General features: G+C 54.0%; 1 protein-coding gene across 2 annotated transcripts; it reads left to right on the plus strand.

Moving 5' to 3' along the window:
• Positions 1–1,220: 1,220 nt before the first annotated feature.
• On the plus strand, positions 1,221–16,809 carry Gaa (alpha glucosidase). 2 transcript variants are annotated; one of them, XM_057775122.1, is made up of 20 exons: positions 1,221–1,410; positions 3,438–4,028; positions 5,109–5,254; positions 6,087–6,252; positions 6,326–6,422; positions 6,769–6,888; positions 6,978–7,096; positions 7,180–7,311; positions 9,533–9,643; positions 10,276–10,389; positions 10,466–10,550; positions 11,027–11,144; positions 11,605–11,738; positions 13,060–13,211; positions 13,713–13,861; positions 14,693–14,834; positions 15,251–15,397; positions 15,638–15,802; positions 16,005–16,157; positions 16,442–16,809. In XM_057775122.1, the coding sequence occupies exons 2-20, from the start codon at positions 3,483–3,485 to the stop codon at positions 16,499–16,501; spliced, it is 2,856 nt and encodes a 951-aa protein (XP_057631105.1). In that variant the 5' UTR covers positions 1,221–1,410; positions 3,438–3,482; the 3' UTR covers positions 16,502–16,809. The 2 variants fall into 2 exon arrangements, with proteins under 2 accessions (XP_057631105.1, XP_057631104.1); XM_057775121.1 differs by having other exon boundaries at positions 1,221–1,367.
• Positions 16,810–19,106: the final 2,297 nt, after the last annotated feature.

Below are 19,106 nucleotides of genomic sequence, written 5' to 3' on the forward strand. Positions count from 1 at the left end.
CTCATTCTGAGGATTTCCTGGAGGCAGGATCACCATTTTGGACTGAGGTCGAGGTAAGAGCCAGTGGCTGGCTGCTTTGCCTTTCTGACCTTCAGGTTGAACCCCAATTTCTCTCTCTGAGTTTTTATTACTCATTCTTCAAAGGGGGAGTTATTAAATGTGGCCACAGTGGGAAGTGGCACAAATAATGGACTGCCATTCATGCCAGGCCCACCTTGAGGGTCCCGATGTGAGGTTTAGTAGGGCAGAAGTCTGTATGGCTAAGCAGTCTTGGCCAAAGTGAGGTCCCGTCCATCACTGGTCATCTCTTGGCATTACTCATCCCTGCACTGCGCTCTGACAAGCTTCCAGAACTGTGTGCAGTATCTTCCAGGACATCCCCCCGCCACAGTATGGGACTGGGGGTGGTTGGTTTTAATTTCTTGGGGTCCATTGTTCCAAAAGTTTGACAACCAGAGGGCACAAGTGCCCCTATCATATCTTCTGTAAGAGTAGTCACAGCACTACAGGAAGCCAGGGCCCTGAACACAGTAGGCCAGAGCCCACCCAGCTACATCCTGCCTGCCGACTTTGGGATTTTTCCTTTTGTTTTGTTTGTTTTTGTTTGGTTTTTTGAGACAGGGGTTCTCTGTAGCTTTGGAACCTGTCCTGAAACCCATTCTGTAAACCAGGCTGGCCTCAAACTCACAGAGATCTGCCTGTCTCTGCCTCCCAAGTGCTGGGATTAAAGGCGTGCACTACCATTGCTTGGCCTACTTTGGTTTTTGAAGCAGGGTCTCACCAGGTGTCCTATGTTGGACTCAGATTAGCAATCCTCCTGCCTCTGTCTCCCGAGTGCTGGGATCACATGCTCACACCACCACCCTATGCTTATGTCTCAATTTATGACCATCAATGTCAAAAGCCTGGCGTCATTTTATGCTTTCACCAGCATAGAGGTTTTGTGTGTGTGTGTGTGTGATCACGTGTTTTTTACTCTTTCCCTACGGAGCAAGCTGACGGAACTCCCAGTCTGGACTGGTTTTCATCTCTCACTGAAGCTTTCGAGGTGCTGGATGGGTGGCCTTGGGTTGGACCTGTTCTGTGTCAGCCTCTTCCCGATTACCGCCCGGGGACACCTGTGCGCTCTGCCGCCCGCAGCCACTAGGGGGCGCAGCGAGAACGCCCACGCCGGAGGCCGAGTCACGTGGTCCGTGCGGTCTAGCCCCGCCCTCGGACCACGTGACCCGAGCTGTCTCGTTGGGTTTGGGGGTCTGCGGCCAGGAGGGTGTTTGCGCAGATGAGCTGGACGCGCTGGTGAAGGCTGTCTCAGGCCCGAGGGCCTTCGGAGGAGCGGCCTTCTTCAGGGCGGCGGGGCCGACTATCAAGTGAGTTCCTGCTTGGGAGAATCGAGCAGAGAAACCGAGAGAGGTGGGACTCCCCCGACCCCCGACCCCCGGCTCAGGCAGGCGCAAGCAGGGACCTGAGTAACACCACAGGCTTCGGCAAAATATCCCGGATTCTATTGGGTACCCTCAGTGCTGGGCGGGCCAAGCTCTGTGTGTATGTCTCGCAGGGGGAAACTGAGGCACAGAGAGAACGCGCACAGTGGCACAGAGAGAATGCGCACGGTGTCTTGAAAGCTTGTGTTTGGACTCGCCTGTGCCTGGTGGCGCTGCGCATCCAGCAGCTTTCTAGAAAGCAAGCTTAGGTCTCCAGATCAGCAGTGGCGTCTGATCTTTAGTTCCTTCCCTATTTTTTTTTTTCCTCTAAATTGTGGAGTTGAGAGAACGGGCCTGAGCTGTCTGGTTTCTGTTTCTGGGACTTTGTTCTGATATACGTGTTTATCTGTTGCGCACCGGGGCCTCCTTGGAAGGTCCTGGAATCTGCAGATTCCCACGCTGCCCAGCGGGAGTCTGAGCACGTCATTGTCCTTGGATGCTGAATCACGATCAGAATCACACGTGTCCGAAGGGCCAGGTGGAGCTGTTGCGCAGCAGTAAAGACAAAATGGGTCTCTGGCTCATGCCTGGACACCCGTGGTTAACTGTCTTTCTATTGCTAGCCCGGAGGCTGGGGTCCCTAGTAGCTTTATGGCTGCTAGGCAACAGAAAGACAAGGTGTGATTGGAGGGTTGGAAACTGCAGCCCACCCAAGCATCCTGACTCCCCCCAGAGGCTAGGGATCACTCACCATGGCTACTGATGTCATCAGTCATGCCTGCATAACGGAAGGCCCACGGAACTCAGCAGAGCTGGGTGTGAAATCCAGTGCCAGAAAGCACAGCACGTGGGAGGTGGTGGCAGGAATCCCTGGCTTCATAGCAAGCTTAAGGCAAGCCTGGGCTACTGGAAACCCTAACTCGAAGTGACAGCCAAGTGGGTGGGTTCAGGGAGCATCCCAGAATCCATCCCAGATGCTCCACACACTTGCAGAGGCATGCCCACCTGTTCTCAGCCCATTTCTTTTATCTGGCTGTTCGTTCTCTCTCTCTCTCTCTCTCTCTATATATATATATATATATATATATATATATATATATATATATATATATATATATATCGCTTTCCTGGGTTCCTTGAGGTGTGAGTTCCAGTGCCAGAGTCCTTGGAACTACCAGGCTGATAGCCAGCCCCTCAGAAGTACTGGGGGCAACCCGGGGTTTGTACCTGGCATTTAAGTGTGGTAGAGCCCCAGCCTGGAGAAGTCTGCCCTGACGATAGATAGATAGATAGATAGATAGATAGATAGATAGATAGATAGATAGATAGATAGATAGATAGATCAGAACTGAATTGGGTTGTAGTTCACCCCTCATCCCACCCACCCACACCCCTGTAGGTTACTAGGGAGCTGGAGAGTCACTAGCAGGAGAAAGTCACAGGTATTATGGGTAAAAATTTAACTGTCAGCCTGAAGAGCCCCAGTTGCCGGTCAGAATATTCACAGCTGGCCCATCTGCAACCAGGCCATTGTCTCTGACCCAGAGAGCCTCTAATACTCCCCCCACCGCCGTGCCGAGTCCCTCCCTGTCCCACCACATTCTGAAATGAACCCCATTTCCGGAAGGTCCACACACCTCCGTGGCCAGTTATAGCCAGAGAACCCTGTGACCTGGCTTTTCACCCCACTCCTTTTCGTCCTCTCCGTGGGGTTTGACTTGATGGCTCTCCAGCCTTTCTGCTCACACAGAAGACCTCCGGAAAACGTCTTGGTTCCCTTTCACATCGGTCTGTACAGGGCCGTGGGGCCATGTGGGGGCCATGTCCGCAGCAAGCCCTCTGCCTCTGAGGAGTCTGATCTCTACCTGGCTTCTGCCTTCATCACCGTTGCTGTGGAGGGAGATACCCTGGCTGCCTGCTTCCCCTTGCACTGTGTGTGGGTGCTGCTGTGTGAATGCACCCAGGACCCCCTGACCCCTGCCCACATTGATTGACACTGGATCCTCTTCTCCTCAGGCCTCCAGGACTGTGTATGCTGCCCTGGGCCAACAGGCTTTCACCATGAAGATGAGGAAGCCTCTCTGCTCCCACTCTCTGGTTGGGGTTTGCATCCTCATCTGCTTTATAACCGCTATCATCCTGGGTCATGTCATGCTCCATGACTTAATGCTGTTTCCCCAAGACTTTCCTGAGTCCTCTTCAGGACTGGAAGAGACTTTTAAGCCTCACCATTGGAAGGGTTACGGGCCAGGGCCCCAGCACATCCAGAAGCACCCTGTGCAGCCTGCAGCAGTGCCCACGAAGTGTGACGTGCCCCCCAACAGCCGCTTTGACTGTGCCCCAGACAAGGGCATCTCCCGGGAGGAGTGTGAGGCCCGTGGCTGCTGCTATATCCCAGCTGGGCAAGTGCTGAAGGCGCCGCTGATGGGGCAGCCCTGGTGTTTCTTCCCTCCCAGTTACCCAAGCTACAGGCTAGAGAATTTGAACTCCACAGAGACGGGGTACACAGCCACCCTGACCCGTACCAGCCCGACCTTCTTCCCAAAGGATGTGCTGAGCTTACAGCTGGATGTGCTGATGGAGACCGAGAGCCGACTCCACTTCATGGTGGGTGTGGGCACGGTAGACCCTGGCTAGAGCTGGGTCCCTAGGAGGGCCCGTGACAGGACAGCCTGTGCAGGATAGGCCAGGCAGAGCAGAGGATAGGTGTGTGGGCGGGTGACGCATATTCCCAGGGATATGTGTGATAGGACAGAGTGGTGATAGGAGGCCTGGGCACAGGTGGGATGTTCCAGGCGGTGACTTCAGGACTGGCCACTGCAGACAGCAGGAATTTTCATCTGCCCCATTCCCTGTCATCCCATGGCAGTGCCCACATCACCCTGTGTCTCTGGAGGATGATTCTGTGTTTTTAGTATAACGCAGTCCTGCGTGATGCTGGGGCCATCCTTAGGCCACAAACTGTGGGAGCTGGGGATATGGGTAAAGTGCTTGCTGGACAAGTGTGAGGAGCTCGGATCCCGGCACCTGGGTAGAAGGTCAAGCGTGGAAGATATACCTGTAGCTCCAGCACTGGGGGTGGGGCAGACAAGCAGATCCTGGAGAGTGAGAAGACAAACACCTTACCTTTACTTCACACACACACACACAAATAAATATAAAAAATTAAAAACTATTTGTGGGGCCTGGTGCATAGCTCATTGGTAGCGCATGGCCTTGGTATACCCTTTTTTTTTTTTTTTTATGAAAAACTTGCTATGCTTGTAATTGCAGCATTTTGGAGGCTATAGCAAGAGGATCTCAGTGAGTTAAATGTCAGCCTCGGCTTCATAGTGTAGCCAGGCTGGCCTGGCCTACAGTGAGAGCTAGCCTCAAAATGTAATAAATTAATTAAAAGCAAGGGGAAAAAAGAACAAACACAAAACTATTCACTGTCTATGTGGTGTTCAGGTTTAGTCAATGCTCTGCCTTTGGCAACCTCAGGGAGGCCTCCTTCTCGCCAGTTACGTAGCTGAGGGAACTATGGCCCATGGCTGCACACAGTGTGCAGTTACCCGGGCGGGGGGGGGGGGGGCTGAACTGACCGACTGTTCAGAACCGTGTCTCCTTGAGGTGTGAAGGGGCTGCGGTGAGGGAAGGGGCCCCTGGCTCTTGAAGGGCTCTGGGCACCTCTCTCTCCTCTCCTAGATCAAAGACCCCGCTAATAAGCGCTACGAAGTGCCCATGGAGACCCCACGTGTCCTGAGCCAGGCACCGTCCCCCCTCTATACTGTGGAGTTCTCAGAGGAGCCCTTCGGAGTGATTGTCCGCAGGAAGCTGAATGGCCGGGTGCTGTAAGTGGGGTGCCGGGAACTTTGACCCTACCCTGGGGTTGACAGGGACATGGTGGCCCCTTGGAGGTCAGAACTCCCAACCCTGGACCACCAGCCCTCTCCCGTCCATCAATCAAGAAAATGCCGCCACAGGGTTGTTTGCAGGCCAATCTGATGGAAGGATTTCCTCAGTCGAGAGTCCCTCTTCCCCGATGACCCTAACTTGTATCAAGTTGACAAAACCCAACCCTCACCCCTCCCTGTGTGTGGACCACCAGGCACGCATCAGTGGATGACTGTTGAGTGCTCACCAAGGTCTCAGCTTGATGCTTCTACATTGGGTCTGAGAGGTTCCCTCCGTGGCTTCCCAGTGAGGCCTCATGTCCCCAGGAGATACAAGGGGTGTATGGAGATGACGTCATTGCTACAACATCAGTGTTTGGCACCTGTGCTATCCGAGATGGCCCACCATAGAGATGATCCACCCAGTGGTACTAGGGAAAGACCCGATCCAGTCCACAGTGGTACCCCCTGCAGGTGGCATACCTAGTGGCCTTACTTTTATTTATCAGATACACATCTCTTACTGTGAGCTTTATTATTAACTCACTATCTAGGGTTCATGTCTCCCTGACAGGACCTCATGTTTGTACTGCTGGGCCCCTCTGAGCATGCCTGCGCTGGCTTTCCCCACTGTTTGCAGGTGTTCTGGTCTTTGTAGAGCCATTGTCCCAGGGTTGGCCTGATGCAGAGCTGGTCACTCTGTCCCTCTCCAACCCTTCCCTGATTGATCCACCATCCTGGATTTGTGTGGTCTGGGGTCGATCCAAGGGAGCCTAATGTCTCCCCACAGGCTGAACACTACTGTGGCTCCCCTGTTCTTCGCTGACCAGTTCCTGCAGCTGTCCACGTCATTGCCCTCCCAGCACATCACAGGCCTCGCTGAGCACCTCAGCCCGCTCATGCTCAGTACCGAATGGACGCGGGTCACCCTCTGGAACCGGGACCTGGCACCCTTGGTAAGAGATGAGCAGAGGTGGGAAGGTGGAGGCTAGGGTCCTGGGTGCGAGGTGCTGTCTCTTGTCATTCCAGCCAGGTGCCAACCTCTACGGGTCACACCCATTCTACCTGGCGCTAGAGGACGGTGGCTTGGCTCATGGTGTCTTCCTGCTGAACAGCAATGCCATGGGTGAGTCGCCAGACTGAAGCTCGTAGGTAATCCTTCATGGGAGAGCTTGAGTCTCTGCCTGCCTCGGAGTATGCTTGTCTCAAGGGACCTTATGTGGAGAGAGTCCAGTGGGCAGAGTCCTCATCCTGCTCATTCTCCACCCCCACCTAAGGAGGAGGTCTGGGGGATTCCCCAGGCTCATCTACTCCACGTCCTTCAGGCCTTGCTAAGTTGGGCTCAGAACAGCTGCCCTATTCCTGCCCTGTGGGCATCTCCCAGCCTTCATATCGGAAGAACCACACTCTGTAGGTGCAGGTTGGCCTGTCTGTGGGGGACTCGTTCCCGAATCTAAGTCATTTTCTTCCAGATGTGGTCCTGCAGCCCAGCCCGGCCCTAACCTGGAGGTCAACAGGTGGGATCTTGGATGTGTACGTGTTCCTAGGCCCAGAGCCCAAGAGCGTTGTGCGGCAGTACCTGGATGTCGTGGGTAGGGCCTGCTCTCTGTCCACTGATCTCAGACCCCCAGGCCCTGACCCTTGCCCCCAGTCCCTGCTCACTTGCGGTCCTGGCCTGCAGGATATCCCTTCATGCCGCCATACTGGGGCCTGGGTTTCCACCTCTGCCGCTGGGGCTACTCCTCCACTGCTATCATCCGTGAGGTGGTAGAGAACATGACCAGAACACACTTCCCCCTGGTGAGTGGGGGTCAGGGCGGGGCAGCCCCAGCTTCTGGACTGTTGGGCCCCATCTCAGCTTCAGCTCCCGTCCCGTGCCGCAGGATGTGCAGTGGAACGACCTGGACTACATGGATGCCCGCAGGGACTTCACCTTCAACCAGGATGGCTTTGCAGACTTCCCAGACATGGTGCGTGAGCTCCACCAGGGTGGCCGGCGGTACATGATGATCGTGGTAAGCAGATCTGAACGCAGCCAGTGTGGTTTCTGTGTGGCTTCTTCCTCCTAGCCAGTGCTTGCCTTGGACATTCTCCGAGTCTTTGATGTTGAAGAAATGTCTAGAGGGTTGCAGTTAAGAGCACACTGTTCTTGAAGAGGACAGTTCAGTGCCTGGTACCATGTCAGTCAGCTCATAACTGCCTGTAGTTTCAGCTCCAGGGAACCCACAGTTTCTTCTAGACACACACACACACACACACACACAGTCTTAGTTAGGGTTTACTATTGCTGTGAAGAGTCACCATGACCATGGCAACTCTTATAAAGAAAACATTTGGGGCTGGAGAGATGGCTCAGTGGTTAAGAGCACTGCCTGCTCATCCAGAGGTCCTGAGTTCAATTCCCAGCAACTCACAACCATCAGTAATGAGATCTGGTGCCCTCTTCTGGTCTGCAGGGATATATACAGGCAGAATATTGTATATATAATAAATAAATCTTTAAAAGAAAATAAAGAAAACATTTAACTGAGGGTCGCTTGCTTACAGTTTCAGAGGTTCAGTCTGCCATGACAGGGAGCATGGCGGCATGCAGGTGGGCATGCTGCTGGAGAAATAGCCACGTGTCCTTCATGTTGCAGGCAACAGGAATTCGACCGACTCCCTGGGCGGTATCCTGAGTATATGAAACCTCAAAGCCCATCCCCACAGTGACACACTTCCTCCAACAAAGCTACACTTCATGATAGTGCTGCTCAAACTACCACACGCACAATTAAAAATAATAAATTGGACATGTGGCACACACCTTTAATCCCAGCACTCGAGAGGCAGAGGAAGGCACATACCTGAGTTTGAGGCCAACCTGGTCTACAGAGTGAGTTCTGCGACAGTCAAGGCTACACAAAGAAACCCTGTCTTAAAGAACAAAACAAAATAGCCCCGGGAAGCAAAAATAAAATAAAAATAAAAGACGCAAGCAGTAAACATTTGTCTTGAACAGGAGGGTCAGGAATCCAGACTCACACCTGCTCTTCAGCCTGGCCAACTGTGTGCCATTTTCACGTACCATCGCTAACTTGGGGGGTGGGCAGCCTCCAGTCAGCACCAGGATATGCAAAAAAAAAAAAAATCCATGAATGTAGCAAGTGATTAGGAAAAATTCTTACCTGTCTGAGGGCTAGACTTTCTATCTGAGGGGAAAAATAAGCAAATACACACTTTCTGATGGTGACTTTCCCTTTTTCTTCATTTTACAAATGCTCTCTGAAAATCTCTCTTGCTCCTTGACATAGCTGTCCCTACCCAGCTGCCTGAATAGCTCTGCACAGCCCATCTCTTAACAGTGCTCCCTCCCACCACCTTCTCCACAGCTCTCCATAGCCTCTCCTGGAGAGCCTTATGCAGCTTTTCCTCACAGCCAAACTATGGACAGTTATATGTTACATTGTCATGCTCATAACACCAGAAAAGTCACACAGTATTTCTCAGACTAGGGAGGTCACATTGACTGGCCAGTGAGTAACACTTGACCATGCACATAGCCTAAACAGTTAGGGTTTACAGGGTTTACAGACAGAAAATAACCTTGAGCCTGTGGCATAAACTGAGGCTGGGACTATGTGCAAAATGTCAATTACTAAGAATGTTATGTCTACTAAAGTTGCTTCCCCCTCTGACCTTGAATCAGCAATAAACACCTGGGAAAAATGACCTCATGTATTTGTATCTAGGGGCAACCAGATATTTCATCTCCAAGGGCAACCAGTTTGACTTGAATTTATCCTGAAGTCTAAAATTAGCTGTCTTGGTGGCTGAGAATACTATTTATTACTTTCTTATGTCAGTCTGAGTAGTGAAGAATTTCCTAGTATTATTTCTATTTATCAGAATTATACTGATTAAGGAGAAATCATCTTCCTGACCATCCACAGCTATATGTGTATCCAGTAGATGGAATATTTTCACAAGATAAACACACAGCAGAGGGAAAAAAACAACCAAAGCGGTTCTTAGGGAAGAAGAATTTACAGACAGGAGCAGCTCGCCATTTACAGTCAGTGACCCCATGATCTTACCAGGTGGGGCTCTCCAGTAGAGTCATTCTTTAGGTGGGTCAACCCACCGAACACGAATTGTCACCTGTTCCATCCTCCCATGGCAGGTCTCTGCCTCACTGGTTTCTCTTCTTCCAGTGGCTCGTGCTGAATCCTTCTCACTGCCGGCTTCTTTCCCCAGGACCCTGCCATCAGCAGTTCAGGCCCTCCTGGGAGTTACCGGCCCTATGACGAGGGTCTTCGGAGGGGCGTGTTCATCACCAATGAGACTGGGCAGCCACTGATTGGGAAGGTAGTGTGGGAGAAAGGGAGATGGGGACTGTGGGCAGGGGACACAGCAGCTGTCTAGGGAAAGAGTCAGATTCAGAAGCCACCATGTCAAGTGGGACAGAGGCAAGTGGGGGTCCTCACTGGGGGTGACCATAACTTCTGAAAATACCTGAGATTTCCAAAGTATGAGGGGTGATCTTGGGCATGAACAGCTGGGCCCAGCTCAAGCTTAGCAGATCTTTCATGAGGCCTTGGGGGTCTCCCTTGTCCTTCTTGCCCTTGGGGGCCTTCTGGGAGTTCTGAGTCCCAACCTCCACATCCTAAGGTATCCTTAGCTATGGGAAGGACAGGCTTGAGTGTGTCCAGTGAGGGGGCTCCAATGGGGTTGTCTCAACTTCTTCCCAATGCTCTGGGTCCATGCTTCCTCTGCCCCATGACTTTGTGTGTAGGGATGGCCCTTGCTGACCCACGGCTGAAGCCCTTCAAGACTCTAGACATTGTAGGAAAGGCTTGTTTGTTGCTGGGCTTGCGGTTTGTGATGTGTGTCAGCATTGGCTAAGCTTGAAGCTGCTGCTCTGCCCAAGGCTGAGGCCTGACAGCGCCGTGGTGCAGGGTCTGCATGGGACCGGTTCTCCCCTCTGGTCTCTTGTTCAGGTATGGCCTGGATCCACAGCCTTCCCCGATTTCACCAACCCTGAGACCCTTGCCTGGTGGCAGGACATGGTCTCTGAGTTCCATGCCCAGGTGCCTTTTGATGGAATGTGGATTGTAAGTATACCCTGCCCCTGGGTACACCCCTAGTCTCTGGGGACCAACCCAGTTCTACATCTTAGGCCCCTTACAGGACATGAATGAACCATCCAACTTCATTAGAGGCTCTCAGCAGGGCTGCCCTGACAATGAACTGGAGAACCCTCCCTATGTGCCCGGTGAGCCCCACTTGTCTGTCTGGAGTGGGGACAGTGCTAGAGTTAGTGGCTTTGACCAGGGAGTGCCTGCCCCTTTGAGGTTTAGAGCATGCAGAGCTCTCACTTTGGGCAAACAGAAGGCAGACAGAGCACCCAGCAGGACAAAGAGGAGAGAAACCCGAAGCATGAGGTCCTGTGGAGGGTGACATAGCCAAGGCCACACATCATGTAGCCAGAGCCCTAGGGAAAGGGGTTTGGGCTCAGATGGGCAGATGCTGGGGATAAAGCAAGAGGAGGTGGATATGGAGGCGATGGGTTTGCAGAGGGTCATTTTAGAATAGCAGAGGTGACTTGCCCCGAGCATCATGGGGCAAGTGGGCTCTGTCCTGGGCTGACCCCGAGGAGGTGCCCATCTGAGCAGAGGACGTGGGCAAAGGAGAGCACGTGGAGCCCTGAACACTGGTAAACGAGTCTAAACTAGTCGTCCTCTTGCCTAGGGGTGGTTGGCGGGACCTTGCAGGCAGCTACAATCTGTGCCTCGAGCCGCCAGTTCCTCTCCACACACTACAACCTCCACAACCTGTACGGCTTGACCGAAGCCATCGCCTCCAACAGGTGAGGCTCAGCCCTGTGCAGCCAACCAGCCTGCCCAGCACGCACAGTGGGGGCTGAGAGGAGAGCTGGCTCCCATCAGGGTCGTAGGCGGAAGGGAAAGAGGCCATCCAGACCACCCATGGGCCTGTGATGCAAGCACGCTCTTGCCCAACTGGTCACTGCTCTCCGTGCCAGCTTGGAGCCAGCCTCTCTCCACAGGGCATCCTAGGTGTTACGTGGGTAGGGAATGGCATCTAAGGGACCGCATGAGTCCAACAAGGCTCAGAGTGGTGGCTCACCTCTAGAGGACATCAGAGTCACTGGGATGGGGCTGACTGCCTAGCATACTTTGGTGGTGGCCTCTCTTCCCCATCCATTCTGTCCTTCTCCTTAACGGTAGTTCCTTCTAGCCCTGGTCCCCTTGCCCCTGACCCCTGGAGCCCTGGCTGTGTCAGGTGAGCCCAGCTCTCTGTTCACTCAGGGCCCTAGTGAAGACCCGGGGGACCCGACCCTTTGTGATCTCCCGTTCAACCTTCGCTGGCCATGGCCGATATGCTGGCCACTGGACGGGGGATGTGTGGAGCACCTGGGAGCATCTTTCCAACTCTGTGCCAGGTGAGTCCAAGCTGCCTGGAGGGCACTGGGTTCTGGGCTCAGCCCCACAGAGTGTATCGAGATGGCTGGGGGACCTGTTGCTATCTCATGTGGGACGTGAAGCCTGCGGGTCCCTACTCAGTTGTGCAAACATGCTTCCCGTGGCACCTTCTCAGTGTCCCCGTGTCCAGTTCCCCCTGACCAGTGCTTGTCCTCTTTCGCAGTTGTTCCCTGGTGACCCCATCCTGAGATACAGAGGCGCCTACCTGCTCTGCTCGCTAAAAGGAATTTGATTTTTGTTCCAAGAACTTTGATACCATTGGCCCATGTTAGGTCAGAGAAGGCAGGAACCCCAGAGAACAGACTAGGGAAGGAGAGGAGCCATGGAACCACATGGGCAGCTAGAGCCTTGACTTAGAGTCTAGAACCTTCTGACTTCTGTGTAAGATGTTCACAGAACTATGAAGGATCCCAGCTGGCTGAGCTCCCAGATGTGAGTTGGCCACCTCTGCTCTGCGGGTTGAAGCTCAGTCTGGGCAAGCCTGGCGGGCCAGGAGCCAGACTTAGAACCTCCTTGTGGAGCTGGGGTCTGGATTTGCTCCCTTCTCTTGGACTCATTTCTTCTTTGAGCCGACAAGTACTGAGCCGAGTCCTAGCTGCTTCCAGGGTCAGGTTTGACTCAGCTAAGTCTCCGGGGCCCCAGGCTGCCCATCAGTTCCCTGGCTCTAAGGAAGCCAGTGCAGCAGAGGGAGACTGGGGTTGGCACTGGGCTGAACAACATGAGTCCATCCAGCCCTTAGCAGTCAGGGGAACGCCACCCTGAGTTGTCTGTTAGTGTCCTGAGGCTGCCATCACTGAGGACAGCGTTGGGGGACTTAATGTAACAGGAATCCATCCCCTGACAGTGCCCAGACCGTGGGTCTGCAGCCAAGGAGTATCAGAGACACACCCCCTTGCACAGAGGTGTAACTCAGTGCTCCTGCACAGCCTTGGGGACCGTTCCTCTGCTCGTGGTCTCCTGGGCATCTCATTGCATGGCTGTTCCTTGCAGGGCTATCTCCCCATGTGACCTTCTCTTCACATGGCATTTTCCTCTTGTGAGGACATCAGCTGTTAGGCTAGGACCACACCAGCCGCTTCACCTTAGCTCATGTTTCCAAATAAGGTCACAGTGTGCCTCAGCACACTGGGCTCTGTCTACTCTGCTGTTCCCAGGTATTAGGAAGCAGTTGCTGACCCCAGGTGGAAAGCACAGAGGCAATGGGTTCTTGATAGATGGTGAGGCCTGACTGTCCAACTGCTGTCTTGGTGACCTGGTGCCACTCTGCCTCTGTCCTCTCAGAAATCCTGCAGTTTAACCTGCTAGGCGTGCCCCTGGTGGGGGCGGACATCTGTGGCTTCCTGGGAAACACATCAGAGGAGCTGTGTGTGCGCTGGACCCAGTTGGGGGCCTTCTACCCCTTCATGCGGAACCACAATGACCTCAATAGCATGGTAGGAGGGGGTGACGGGGGTTCCTACCCGCCAAGACCCTGTCCTGCCCAATCCCACTGCTACTGGAGGAACCCAGTCCATGCCGTCCTGTCCACACAGGATGGCCAAGGAGCTGGAGATTCTTGGGGTGGACATTCTGTTGAGCCCTGGCCTAGGAGCCCAGAGACCTCTTGGTCCACTGCGCTTTCTGTCGCTGTGATAGACACCACAGACAAAAGCAGCTTGGGGAAGAATGGGTTTATCTTTCAGTTTTACATTCCATCATGAAGGGCAGTCAGGGCGGGAACTGAAGGCTTTTAATACAACCCAGGGGTGCCTATCCAGGTGGACTGGGCCCTCCCACATAAATTGTTAAGAAAACAGCCCCCGCCACTTGCCTGCAGGCCAGTGTGGTGGAGGCATTTTCTCAGTTGAGGTTCCCTCTTCCCAGATGATGCCAGCTTGTATTGAGTTGATGGACAGCTAACCAGCACACCTCCTTTTCCCTCTCTGCCCACACAGCCTCAGGAGCCATACAGGTTCAGCGAGACCGCACAGCAGGCCATGAGGAAGGCCTTCACCTTGCGCTACGCACTTCTGCCCTTTTTGTACACTCTGTTCCATGGAGCCCACGTCAGAGGGGACACGGTGGCCCGGCCTCTCTTCCTGGAGTGAGTCACCTGGGTCAGGGAATGACAGTTCACATGTGTCCCTGGGGGGCTGATGCCAGGGAACCTCCTCCTGCTATGGGCTGTGTTCACAACCCAAGCAGGCTGCAGCTGAGTGTGCCCAGAGTGTCCCTGTACCCTCAGGCCTCCTAGACTCCAGCTCGGGGCCAGGATATCTGGAGTGCGGACCCGGCTTGCTGGCTGACAAAGCCATGATGAAATTGTCATGGTGATCCATTTTGGGGGTGGCTTCAGGGAGGAGGGCAAGCCAGAGATGCCCCATCTGTGTCCCCAGACTGGACTCTGCTCACATAGGCATAACTTGTGACCTCTCCAGTGGGCAGATAGCAGAAGGTTCTTGGGTAGAAAGGCAAGTAGCTTTCTCTAGAGGAGTCAGCCTCTTCCCTACCGTACACAGATACATTCTGGATGGACTAGGTGGCTAAACACAACTGGTTAGGCTGGGGATTGGTTCAACTGGGAAAGTGCTTGCTTTACAAACACGAGGATTCAGGTTTCATCCCCAGTGTTCATGTTAAAAAGCTGGGCATATGGTATGCAGTCTGATGGTACACCCCCTTAATCCCAGCGTTCAGGAGAGGATAGCCAGGGCTGCACAGAGAAACCCTGTCTTGAAAAACCAAAAATAAATAAATGGAAGGAAAGAAGAAAAAAAGAAAGAAAAAGAATTGTTCTGGACTCTGGCACAGACACAACTCCTGGCTCCTGAAGTTTCGAAGTTTCTCGGGGACTGGGGTTTCCGACTGTCCCTGCAGCCGAACCCTGGTGCCAGAGCCCAGTCTCCAGGCCCTCATGCCTGTCTCTTCTGTGAAGGTTCCCTGAGGACCCCAGCACCTGGTCTGTGGACCGCCAGCTCTTGTGGGGGTCAGCTCTGCTCATCACACCTGTGCTTGAGCCTGGGAAAGCTGAAGTGACTGGCTACTTCCCTGAGGGCATGTGGTACAACCTGCAGATGGTGAGTCCTGAGGTCCCTCATTCACAGAAGTAATGGGTCGTCACAGGGTGGCCATGCCTTGCTGGCCGGTCGGTGACATAGTAAAGGGAGGTTTACCTGCTCTGGAGTCCCAGCTGCCTGCTGGTCCATCCCTGGGTGCCGTGTATCAGCTCTTTGCTGTAACCCCCACTTCTAGATGAGGAAGTGCAGGCTGAAGGGGGTAGCTTCCAGGTCCCCACAGCATCGAAGCCGAGCTAAGCCAGGCATTCCCTGCTCAGTCCTACAGAGTCCACCCCTGAGGTCACAACCAGTTTGTCTCAACGGGGACCTTTGGACCACTACACATAGCCTTAGGGGACAGGAGAACATGGATCCAAGAACCAGCGTGGTAACTTGGGTGCTGCCCCGGACCCTTCTGATGTGACCCCTTCTTCCAGGTGCCAGTCGAGGTTCTCGGCAGCCTACCATCTCCTCCATCATCCCCCAGATCTGCTGTCCACAGCAAGGGGCAGTGGTTGACGCTCGAAGCCCCACTGGATACCATCAATGTGCACCTGAGGGCAGGATACATCCTACCGCTGCAGGTAACCAGATCCAGCAGCCCCAGGGCCTTAGCAGGGCTGCGATGGACTTTTAATTCAGGAGGGAGGCAGGGAGCAGGCACAGGGCACAGTATAAAGCCCTGGCAGCACATAAAGCTTTATGGAGGCACCGACAGGACTTGGCGAGGGTAGTCGCCTGACATCCTGGGTTCAACACCTGGCCAAGGTAGTCATCATAGATGTCCTGGGGGTCCAAGGTGTGACGTGCCCACCTCTTCCCAGGGTCCCAGCCTCACAACCACGGAATCCCGAAAGCAACCCATGGCCCTGGTCGTGGCTTTAACAGCAAGCGGTGAGGCCCGTGGGGAGCTGTACTGGGACGATGGGGAGAGCCTTGGGGTTCTGGAGCATGGGGCCTACGCACTGATCACCTTCTTGGCCAAGAACGTGAGTAATGGCTGACAGGTAGAAACATGGGGGTGGGCTGTCCTGATCTGGTGGAGGGAGGGTCTGGAGAACCCAGTGGCCACCATCCCTGAGTCAGCATGTCCCTCACGTCAGCACACAGGAGGCTGGCCTGTGAGTTCCTGTTCTGGTGGTGGGCTCACTCTCACAGTCTGACACATTTTTTTTCTCTCCCCATTACCAGAATACCATTGTGAATGAGTTAGTACACATGACCAAGGAGGGGACTGACCTACAGCTGAAGGAGGTGGCCATCTTGGGAGTGGCCACAGCCCCTACACAAGTCCTTTCCAATGGTGTCCCTGTCTCTAATTTCACCTACAGCCCTGACAGCAAGGTAAGAGGGCAGGCTGGAGGCTGGGGTTCCTGTGCCCTGGTGGGCATGGGAGAAGGGGTGCTAAGGACCCCAGGGACTCATGTGGTCCAGCTATCCTGAGACACACTTTTGGGATCTGCCTTGGAGTGCAGAGATGATGGAGGCTAGGCTGCTAGACAGAACCTTGTTCCCAATGGAATCAGGTGCTGATTCTGAGGCGCTGGTCCCTCCCTCTCCGTGGTGGAGAGGGGGGCATGGCTGTGGGTGGGAACCACTTGGAGCTCAACCTCTTTTCTGTCTTCCAGACCCTGGCTATCCCTGTCTCGTTGCTCATGGGAGAAAAGTTTCAGATTAATTGGTCCTAGGAGACCACACCTGTGTTTACTGAGGACCTGAGTCCTGTGTGTTTTTCCTGCCGTGTTGCTGCTGCTGCTGCCCATGAGGTACCGTATTAGGAAAGGAGTGAGGCTTGCTAACCTGTCTGTCCCAGCTGTCCGTCCCTGGCACTAGATAATGTGAAGGATGTTTTACCTGCGCCAACATCAGGCCATGCGGCCACTGCAACTGGGACCCTACCGAGAGACAGAGTTGGTGATGTCATCGGGCTCACAGAGCTTGAGAAACTTACTGTGAAGTGCACTTATTTAAATAAAAAGGGACATTTGGAACCAGCCCTCACATCACCTCATGTCTTCATGTGACTCTCATGTCTCCACATCCCCAGCCACCCTCCATCCCGTTACCTCAGGTTTGCCTGTCTCCCATCCTAGCACTCCCGCCTGAGTGAGCAAGGCTGGCTGGTCAGCTAGGTGGCGGTGGAGACAGGGGCCTAAGATCTTAGCCCAGGCACAGATCTGTCCCCAGAAGTTCAGGCCCAGGCTCCCCAACAAGCCTGGAGCAAAGGAAAGGTTTATGTCTCTCATGAACTCATACATGACACTTGTGCCAAATTTGTCTCCAGGGTTGACGGGCTAAGGGTCAGCAGCCCAGCCTTTTTATCTCCAGAAATACAAGAACCAAAAGTGTGGGGACTCTGGAGTCCCTTCTAGCTGGGTCACTGCCAGCTGGGAGCCTCTAGGCACCTGGCTCCCAGCAGGGGATGGGAGAGAAGGGCAGTAATTGCCACAGATTCTGCCCCACCCTTCCTCCCTACCTTGGGGTTCTAGAAAGCAGAGGCACCTGATGGACTCTGGTGGCGGTGAGCCTCTCTGCCTATGATTGGAAGGTGTTTTTTCTACCACATGGAGGGACTGACAGGCGAAGGCAGGGTCCCCAAGTGTCCAGAGAAAGCAGAAGGGGAGCAGCAAAGGGAACCAGTGCCTCCCACCAGGCAGCTCCTGCAACCCACATGCACAGGCATGTTGCCCCTGGATTCCTGCCAGGCCTCACCCAGTGGCTGTCGGCCCTTTTTAGCACACCGTGGCTACTTAGCCTGTCCTGAGTCCTGGATGAGGAGCTTTTCTGGGAGGGACAGGGTAGAGGTGACGAGTGGGGCTAGTCCCATTGGCTGAGACCTGAGGTCTGCTCAGTGGCCCACACTGTGTAATCACAGCGAGACATGGGCAGTGCTTGGCTAAGGTAGCTTCAGCAATCCATCTAAGACAGAGATGTACAAAGCCTGGGCCTCTGCCACCTGGCCCTTCTGATGGGGAAGGCAGCCAGGGGCCTCCCCTCCCAGCTGCTGTATGAGTTAATGTCAGTGGCCCCTTTCCTTGGCTACAGAGGGGCAGCTTGAGACGAGCGATAAATCTTAACCTGTCAGAGAAGCGGTCAAAAGATGGAGTTTACATCTTCTAGAACGTTATACGAGTTCATCTGTCATTCAGCATCCGACCCATCCATGTGGTGTGGACTGTCCTTGACTGTTGTGTGGTTTCCTATCGTCTCATTCCAACATTACTTCCTAGAAGGAAGCTCATTAAGGTTCCAGAAATTCCTGAAACACAAGGTTCACAGGGCCTCCCCAAAAGCTGTGTAGCAGATAGGAAACCGCCCAAGCTGCTGAGTTGGCTTCCAGTCTGTAGTCCAGGGATATCACTCTCTGCATGCTGGGTGGCTTCTATGTAATGCGCTGCCTTCAAGTCTTCTGTCAGTAACCCCAATAAACTTGCTGCTGCGCTGAGCTAGACTTGGAGCTGTCTATCACTGCTGCCTCGTGGGGGCGGGATTTGCTCACACAGCGCCGGGACATAGTGCTGTGAAGTCTGACACAACTATTCCAGTCCACGTGGTGGACAAACCCAGAGGGTGATCTGGGAGGAATGCAGTTTTTGCTGTGGTGCTCCCTGTCCTAGCAGCAGGGAGGGGCTTGTTGGCAGATCCCTTTAGCCCTCCATCAATCACACCTGCAGTTTCAGGACAGACACATGGGCTAGGGAGGGAGGAAGGGAACGACACACGCCCAGCCAGCATCAGCCCCATCAACCCGGCACCAACCCAACGGGACGCCAGGTGACAGATTACCCTCACACCCCAGGCCATACTTACAACAGCCTGACTTTAGCAAGTGTGGAGAGCGTGTGGCGGGACCCACCGTGATTCTTACCCTGCTGAGTGCCCAGCACCATTAGCTCTCACAACCACCCATGTCTTCTCCAGCAATCCTCCGTTCAAATGTTCCCGATTTTGGAGCTGGCCAGTCTAACTTTACACAAAGCGCATTTCTGTAACCAGCACAACGTAGTGGTGGTGGTGGCTTCAAATAGCACAAATCAAGATTGCCACATACAGATATGGGCTGCTGGCAGACTCGGCTACAATTTAAGGGAGTTGTCCTGTCATCTGCAGTCACCCCTCATCTTCAAGGCTCCAAGGTTGCTGTGGTCTTGGTCTCCTCAGACCCTGCTGTTAGCCGGGGCTGTCTTGAGCACATGGAGTCACGCGAGAGGGTAGGTAACCCCAGGGTGACCTGGCTGAGCGAAGACAGGTCCCAAGGGTCCGGTTCACCGGGTCATGTGACTACTCTAGCAT

The sequence above is a fragment of the Chionomys nivalis genome, chromosome 7, assembly GCF_950005125.1.
Source record: "Chionomys nivalis chromosome 7, mChiNiv1.1, whole genome shotgun sequence".
NCBI classification, from domain to species: domain Eukaryota; kingdom Metazoa; phylum Chordata; class Mammalia; order Rodentia; family Cricetidae; genus Chionomys; species Chionomys nivalis.